We start from the raw sequence: 9,066 nt of genomic DNA, 5'->3' as shown, positions 1-9,066 counted from the left end.
CCCTCCCTCCCGATTTTCCCGGACATGCCCGGCTTTTGGGGATTTCCCCCCGGACGGGGATTTGAGCCCCCAAAAGCCGGACATGTCCGGGAAAATCCGGACATATGGTAACCCTATGGAAAACAGAATTGTTTAAAATGTCTAAAGTGAGGAAAATTCCCGCATTTCCTTGGGAAACTGTTCCACAGTCTGATACATCTCATTGACAGAAGATTTCCCTGAAATTCAGCCTCAATTTTCCCTTTCTTAATTCCATGTTATTAATTTTAGTTATAATCCAGTGTAACACATGGAACAATTTCTCTCCCTCATTGTTTTTCCCCTCAGATCTTGCAGACAGTTATTTTGTCACCATGTCCCATCTGCCTCCTGTTAGCCCTCCAGCTCTCTGATCGTTTTGGTTACGGTTCTTCAAACAACCTCCAGTTTGTGTATATCTCTGGTAACAAGGTGACCAGAACTGAATCAATAATCCAGGTCTGGTATTCTATCAGTAGTAAGGAGAGGGGCTGCCTTGTCCAAAGTACTTTGCCTTGCATACAAAAACTGTACTGGCCTTTTTAACTTGTATTTATATCTAACTTGCTGTCCATTATCACCCTGACTTGGTACTGCACCACCTTTTGATTAAAAAACTATAATGATACAAAATTAATATGACATACATTAAATGGATTAAAAACTGGCTAAATGATAGGTTTCAAAATGTAATTGTAAATGGGGAATCATCAAGTAGCTGTGTTTCTAGTACGGTCCCACAGGGATCAGTTCATGGCTATATACTATTTAACATTTTTATCACTGACCTAGAAGAAAACATAAAATCATCTCTGAAAAAGTTGGCAGATGACACAAAAATTGGGGAAGTGGTAAATAATGAAGAGGACAGGTTGCTGATACAGAGCAATCTGGATCACTTGCCACAAACAAAAAATATGTGTCTTAATATGGATAAATATAAATGTATACACCTAGGAACAAAGAATGTAGGCCATACTTTGAGGATGGAAGACTCTATCTTGGGAAGCAGCGATTCTGAAAAAAGATTTGGGGGTTGTGGTGGATAATCAACTGAACATGAGCTCCCAGTAGTCAAAAGGATTAATGTGATCCTTGAATACATAAATAGGGGAATCTCAAGTAGGCATAGAGAGGTTATTTTACCTCTGTATTTGGCACTGGTACGACCACTGCTGGAATACTGGGTCCAGTTCTGGTGCCCACAGTTCAAGAAGGATGTTGATAACCTTGAGAGGGTTCAGAAAAAAGCCTTGAGAATGATTAAAGGATTAGAAAATGTGCCCAATAGTGACAGAGTCAAGGAGCTCAATCTAGTTAGTTTAATAGAGATGGTCAAGGGGTGACTTGATCACAGTCTGTAAGTACCTACATGGGGAACCAATATTTAATAATGGGTTCTTCAGTCTGGCAGATAAAGGTATAACAAGTTATAATGGCTACAAGTTGAAGCTAGACAAAATAAGACTGAACATAAAGCATAACTTTTTATCAGTGAGAGCAATTAACTAGTGGGACAACTTACCAAGCATCGTGGTGGATTCTCCATCACTGACAATTTTTAAATCAAGATTGGATGTTTTTTCTAAAAGGTACTGCTCTAGGAATTATTTTGGGGAAGTTCTATGGTCTGTGTTATACAGGAGGACAAACTAGATGATCACAGTGGGCCCGTCTATGAACCTGTTGGTCTACCAAGGCTGCTAACTTGTAGGTTATCATTTGTTTGACCCTAATCATGTTAGCAGTGAGATCTTTTCCCATTGATTCTACCCCTCAGTACCACATTCTGATCCTGTGGCACCTTCACAGGGTCAAAGGTCAGGGCATCACTATGACACCCCTTGTCCCTCATGTTAGCAGCACCTGGGCTAGGCAGGTGAGGTCAGAAGGCCATCATTCTCCTGGAGAATGTCAAAGTGAGCCCAGGCCTGATAGGCAGCCAGGGTCAGAGGTCACACCACGGTGTCCAGCAGAGTCGCGCTGGAGCCAAAGTTCACAAGGTCACGCCTCATTTTGTGCACAGCCCTGACGAGATCAGAGATCAGAGGTCACCGGTCTCCTGACCCCTTGAGAGGGCGCCGAGCACTGTACGTTGCTGCCCATGCGCAAGGGGTGCCTGGTCGGAGAGGCCTCTCTAGGCCCGAGCGCCGTCTCCGTGGTGTTTCCGGAAATCCGGTCCCGGCGATGCTGCTCTAGGCATCTGGCGCCTTTTCTATGGTAACTGGCAGAGATGTTGGTGCCGCTCTAGGCGAGTGTTGCGGCCTCTGTGGTACGTGGTGTTAAGCCGAGCCGGGCCTGGCTGTGAGGTGGCTTTTACTGACTCGTCCTGGGTGAGCCAGGGCGCCGCGCGGGGCTGAGGCGGGGGACTTTGTCCGGGTGGGGTTGGGTCGGGAATCGGAAACTGGCGGCTGCGGCTCGTGAGTGCGGAGGGAGATTGGAGGAGGGGGGGGGGAGGTGCTGGGGGGGGGAGGAGGAGGGGTTCGGGAGCTGAAGGAGATGCTGTGGGGAGAGGCGCTGATTCTGTGTAATAGCGGAGACCCCTTGGGGCTGGGCTCAGATGGGTGACCATTTGGCAGGGCCCAGCGGGTGAGGTGGACGCTGTTGTTGGCATTACCCCTGCCCTTCTTTTCCAGGTGCTGAGGAAATCGCCCAGTGTCTTCTTTCAGGGCTGACCCATCAACTTTCCCCTGGTTGTGTGCGAGCTGCCTTGGGAATGGCAGGACAGTTCCGTAGCTATGTCTGGGACCCTGTCCTCATTCTGACGCAGATTGTCCTCATGCAGGCAGTCTATTACAGCTCCTTGGGGCTCTGGCTAGCTCTGGTTGACAGCCTGGTGCAGAATAGCCCTTCTCTTGACCAGATTTTCAATTATGAGGTAAGACGCTTTTCCTTAGCTAGAGCATAGAAAAGGTCTCTCAAATTCAGAGAATAAAACACTGCAGTCTAACATGGTCACTGGCACACTCAGAAATGCGGAATCCTCAGACCACATTGGATCTCGAGTCTCCTGCACCACTGAGCACAGAATTAGGGTGATTCCACAGAGGAGATCTGGGTTCAATCTAACAAAAAATTCATACATGAAAATATTTAGTTACTGATTGTGGCTTCAGACCTAATCTTCTGGCAGCACCATTGCTGGAAAGAGGACCACAGCAGTCCATACAGTGTTTCTGTTTGCAGTGCGCACACTGACAATTCTTCCACAACTCAAACCTCTCGTGCTCTGAGTGCTCCAGAAGAGTCAGTATCTCAGAGTGCAACTGAGATTCTACGTTTAGTTACCACATGCAACAATCGTGGGAATTCTCATAAGAGAGATCCCTGCTCTGAAACCTGAAGAGAGCTGTGTTGCAGAAGCTGGGATCTAGTCTTATCAATGGTTTCAGAGTAGCAGCTGTGTTAGTCTGTATCCACAAAAAGAACAGGAGTACTTGTGGCACCTTAGAGACTAACAAATTTATTTGAGCATAAGCTTTTGTGGGCTGAAGAAGTGGACTGTAGCCCACAAAAGCTTATGCTCAAATAAATTTGTTAGTCTCTAAGGTGCCACAAGTACTCCTAGTCTTATCAGTGTTGTTCTCCAGACTCTCTTTAGACTTACAGGGCCAAACTCAGCCCTGGAGTAAGTTTACTGAAGTCAGTGCAGTTCCATCCAGGGTGAATTTCTCCCTTGTGTGTTCTGACACACAAGCCCTAAAATTCCCAGATGCCCAGGTAGAGTTAACCTTGTAAATACAAACCCACAATTTAGGAAAGGAAAACATTTTTGTTGTTGCTATTTTTGGCTTTTTTTGTTGTTTTTTAAAATCTAGAAATACTAGTTTGTCAGCTTTGTAGGGAGCAAATAGAATGGAACTGGGCCACTGGGAAGAGCCTGAGTTGAGTAGAGTCCTAGCTGAAGCAATTTCCAATTTATTTCAGTGTCTTTCTTATTTATCACCCTATATAGATCTTGGGATTCTCTACCCCACCTGGAAGACTTTCCATGATTGCTTTCATCCTCAATGCACTCACCTGGTAAGTCAGCTCTCCAGTGATCAGCTGTGAGATTTTGAGCTTCTGTTTATCCATACTGGGATTGGACATCTTCTGTCTGGGATTAGCCATCATTGCCTTTAAATTAGAATTTAAAACTGTGATGTTAGCATGTGCTAGCTAAACACCTTGTAAAAGGCTACTGACTATATACAAGACATACTGCCTTTAACACAGCGGGGAACCTAGGCTTTAACTCAACCAGTTTAGCACATGTTAAAGTCTACCCTGCTGCATTGTCTATGCTAGACTTTTCAAATATATTAGTACATATTAGCTAACATGCTAACAACACAGCTTGTTACCCTACTCTTGATGAGGCCCATGCAGTGCTGATGATAGGAATGTGGACTGGGTTCAGAAATAGCCGAAGCCTTTTACTCTGCCCAAAATGTGATGTCTGAGTCTGGTGAACCTTGCAAACTCTGTGGGAAATTGTGTTTCTTGCAGTGTGAAGGGAAATGATGTAAGTGCTTCTGTTGCATGTCCACAGTGTGAGCCTGGGGCTTTGTAAGTTAAATTTGTCCCAGTGAGAGAGCCTATTTTTATTATTTATTTGTTCATAGCACTTGCAGTGTGCTAGGTATCCCACACTTACAAAGAATACAGAGCCACAAGTTCCCTGCTTGAAGAGCTTTCAGGCTAATGGTAGACATGATGCAACAAGTGAAAGCTACAAACAATAGGTTGTGAAATAGGAGGATGGCCTATAGATGAAAACTGTAAAAACCAGATCACACATTTATGCACATATTGTATCCCCAATTCCCTACATTCCAATCTACTAAAATGCTCTTCTAGGGCAAAGTGCCCCCTTAGGACAGTCATCTTCTCCATAGCCTTCCTTGCCATCCAGCCACTCTCTGTTCTTACTTCATATGTCAGCCCCAGGCACATCATTCTGTGAAGAGTTTTACATCTCCCTGGAACAATTGCCCTCTTTCCTCAGCACAACTTTCCTATCCCTCTGCATTGGTCCTGCTCTCAAAAGCTGTTTCTATTCCCTGCCCCTTTGCCAAGCTGTCCAAGCAGACAGCTGGTACTGTGTCTGATTATGTCTTGTGTGCTAGAACTAGCCCATAGTAGCAAGGATCTTGCCCCATGAGGTGCCAATCAGGAGGTCATTTGGGCCTGGTGATTCGAGTGTCTCCTTAATCCTTCTTTTGTTTTAGGTGGGGGTCTGTGCATTAAGGTCACTTGAACTATGTTGTTGCAGAACAAACATATCTTGTTCTTGTTGGCTGAGATCTGAGAATTTCCTCCATTTATCAGTAATGACTCCTGAATGGGACAGCTGGCAATTAGGAGGTCTAAGCACAGGACTGGGAATGAGGAACTCCTGAGCTCTAGTCCTGACTCTGATGCTGATTCTTCTGATCCCTTAAGAAGTCATTTAAGCTCACTGCCTCAGTTTCCCCATCTTTTAGCTGGGGATAAAATCTGCACCTGAGGGATTTTGTGGACATTAATTAATATTTGTAAATAATTGTTTATCTATAAAATGCTAAAAAGGTGCAAAGTATTTATTCTCAGCCAGTGGCCAAAGATTGCAGAGACAAGGCAGAAAGCCAGCTGGGAATTTTTAAACTAAAAGCTTATTCCTCTGCCATCACATAATTAAAATGCTACAAGCTGCTTAAGTTTTACTGCAGTAACATTGAGCAAGGTCAGAATAGTCCTGACTTCAGGACAGTTAAGGTTTATTTTTAATGGATAAATAATCAGTACAGATAATTCCTGATGGCTGCTGCTAGATCCCTCCCTCTCAGGCCACTGCAGTTTAAGGCAGTTTGCATATAGTTACAGTTACATCTGTCTCTCCTTTCTTCTTGCAGTGCTTTGGGCTTGTTGTACTTTATCCGGCGAGGAAAGCAGTGTTTGGATTTCACAGTCACAGTTCATTTTTTCCATCTGCTGGGTTGCTGGATTTATAATGCACACTTTCCCACAGCTCTAACGTGGTGGCTAGTGCATGTTGTGTGCACGGCACTCATGGCTGTGATTGGGGAGTATCTCTGTATGAGAACAGAACTCAAAGAAATCCCATTGAATTCAGTCCCCAAGTCCAGCGTATAAACTCGTTCTGGGGATGCGCTGCATCAGGCCATTGTTTCCAGCACCTCGGCAGTGACACAAGACAATGCCAGAAAACTTCATTAAAGAAGCACAGCGGGTCTGTTTGGACTTTTTTAGATCTTGGTGGCTGCATGAGTGTGAAGATCTCTGCTGTTGCCATTAAGACAGTGAACAAAGCAGAAGTTTTATTTTAATAACACAAGGCATTTAATATGACTATTCTATGTGAGTGCTTTCACTATTAATTCAAGTGATATGGACCAGGGAAAAATCAGGCAACAAAACCTAGAGCATGAGAAGCAACTGGAATTTAACCCATGTGCAAGGTCTTTGGCGCGCATGTTGGAGCTGGGATGATCAAACCTTCGGGGAGAAACGCACAGTGATTGACTAGGAGCTGCTTCTTACATCTTTTTTCCTTTGGTTGGTTTTTGTTTTAAAATCAAGGATTTAAACTGATGTAGGATTAAAAAGAATTGTGTTTGTCTCAGTCACCAGTTGTGAACCTATAAGGCCTGTACGCTCGTATGGGCTTCATTATTGTTCCTGTGTTTAGTTCCTAGAGTAGATGTAAGGCAACATATGTTGCTGGATTGAAGACACTTTTTTAACAAAATAGGAAAAATGGTATTAAGTTGCCTTCAGTGTGTTACAATTCTTCTGGTGAGCTGAGCACTTTGAGCTACCTACTGAATGTCCACATCACAGCAATGGACTACGGTCTGGCCAGAAAGGAACACCAGTGGTCACTTTCTAGGGTTTGTAAAACTTCCCACTATGAATGTTAAACACCACAAGCCAGAAATCCAGGAGCCAGTGAAAATCAACCAGCGTATTCTCCTCTTGCATGGAGGGTTGGCCATAACATTCACCAAACGTTGAACTGTGGGTTGAGTTGGTTGAGGAGCTTTCTGCTGTGTGTTACAAGCACCATTTCATCATTCCCACTCCGTAGTAACCTGCGTCTTCCTACCAATCATCAAATTCCAGTACTTACTCCTGCCTGAAGGCTGCCACCAAAGACTGTTTTCCAAAATTGGTAGGTGTTTCTTGCTGCAGGACGCCATACTTGGGACTGTTATTTGTCTCTTATGCTGTTAATGAGATGGTGCTTTTGACTGATAGGCAATTTAAATAGAACCTCCCTTCTCATAAGCCACTGACCCCAGTATTCCCAATGAAAGGAGTAGGCCAAATGGTTTCCTAGGGTCCTGCATCCCAAACGGTCAGACTTACCTCTAGTTGTGTAGTTTCCTCTAAGGGATGTTAAGTCTGTGCTGTCTGTGTGTCATTCTAAATGGGGGCAAACTAGGATTTTAACATTGAAATTCCTTTTTTCTTGTGTGGCTTGCTGCTGCCAATCTCTTTCCTTTGTACATTAATATTGGTGAACGTTATTAGTTTGAATAAATTATATTTGCTAAATTAATGTGCAGTTTGTAAAGAACTGGAATTGGTGGGATGATTTGACACAGAATTTGATAAACTCTCTCTAAAATAGGTCTCTTGATTATTTTGTTGTGTTAATTTCAAAGCTAAATTGCAACTGTTCATCTCATATGCTCGTATATAGTGTTTTAATCCAGGGTAAAATATTTGTTTGAAACTCTCCTGAGGTATTACGGAGCAGAGAGAATCTCTCTGTACTATCAGTGAACAGAATGCTGCTGTTTTCATGAGCAGAGCACCATGGCATTCTGAGGGCTGCTATCTCTTGATTTTCATATGTCCTTTATGAGTGGGGACATTGTGAGACTTGAGCCTATCCTATTAGACCTTTGATTGAGTGCTGTCTGGAGAACACAAACTGTTTCAGTTTAAGCACAAGTCTGCTAATCTGTATTTTTCTCCTCACTACTTTGGGGGCATAGGGAAGGGAAGCATATGTACAATGACAGGGTCCTAGTTTCCTCAGAGTTCAGTTGCTCCCTCCTGCTCCAGTAAAGTCAGAATCTTCTTCTGTTGGCATCACAAGCCTTTCCAAATAACTCCATTCTGATTTAGGAAACCAAGAATCTGTTTCCATTAAATGACTCTAGGAAAGAAAGGAGGAAGGGAATATGCAAAACAATTGTGGCACAACAGTCTTTCCCTAGGGAATAGTTTAGGCATTTTTTTCCTAAATAGAGCAAAGAGCTCTTTAGAAGGCCTTTTCCTGCTGTTTACAGTGCAACGTTGCGGTAGCCAACCAGCCTTAATCCCCCTTGTCCTGTTTTGCCTACACCAAAATTCTTCTCCTTCCAGGTCTGTTTAGGGATGTGTCTGTTCCTTTAGGCATGTTCAATCTAGCCAAGGCTAGCCAAAACCTCCAAAGGTAATAACAAAATGTTTAAGTACATCAGAAGCAGGAAGCCTGCTGAACAACCAGTGGGGGCCCCTGGACGATCGAGATACAAAAGGAGCGCTTAAAGACGATAAAGTCATTGCGGAGAAACTAAATGGATTATTTGCTTCAGTCTTCACGGCTGAGGATGTTAGGGAGATTCCCAAACCTGAGTCGGCTTTTGTAGGTGACAAATCTGAGGACAAATCTTGTGGAACTCCTTGCCTGAGGAGGTTGTGAAGGCTAGGACTATAACAGCATTTAAAAGAGAACTGGATAAATTCATGGAGGTTAAGTCCGTTAATGGATATTAACCAGGAGGGGTAAGGAAGGGTGTCCCTAGCCTCTGTTTGTCAGAGGGTGGAGATGGATGGCAGGAGAGAGATCACTTGATCATTGCCTGTTGGGTTCACTCCCTCTGGGGCACCTGGCATTAGCCACTGTTGGTAGACAGGATACTGGGCTAGATGGACCTTTGGTCTGACCCAATACGGCCATTCTTATGTTCTTATTTCAGAGTAGCAGCCGTGTTAGTCTGTATCCGCAAAAAGAACAGGAGTACTTGTGGCACCTTAGAGACTAACAAATTTATTAGAGCATAAGCTTTC

General features: G+C 43.9%; 1 protein-coding gene across 1 annotated transcript; it reads left to right on the top strand.

Moving 5' to 3' along the window:
• Positions 1-2,265: 2,265 nt before the first annotated feature.
• Positions 2,266-7,576, top strand: SYS1 (SYS1 golgi trafficking protein). Its single transcript, XM_024201988.1, has 4 exons — positions 2,266-2,351; positions 2,655-2,896; positions 3,974-4,041; positions 5,895-7,576. Exons 2-4 carry the CDS (start codon positions 2,735-2,737, stop codon positions 6,133-6,135), a joined length of 471 nt encoding a protein of 156 aa, XP_024057756.1. The 5' UTR covers positions 2,266-2,351; positions 2,655-2,734; the 3' UTR covers positions 6,136-7,576.
• Positions 7,577-9,066: the final 1,490 nt, after the last annotated feature.

The sequence above is a fragment of the Terrapene carolina genome, unplaced genomic scaffold, assembly GCF_002925995.2.
Source record: "Terrapene carolina triunguis isolate 2854851 unplaced genomic scaffold, T_m_triunguis-2.0 Scaffold15284, whole genome shotgun sequence".
NCBI classification, from domain to species: Eukaryota; Metazoa; Chordata; order Testudines; family Emydidae; genus Terrapene; species Terrapene triunguis.
The sequence above is the reverse complement of the archived record's forward strand: the minus strand, read 5'-3'. Positions and strand labels throughout refer to the sequence as shown.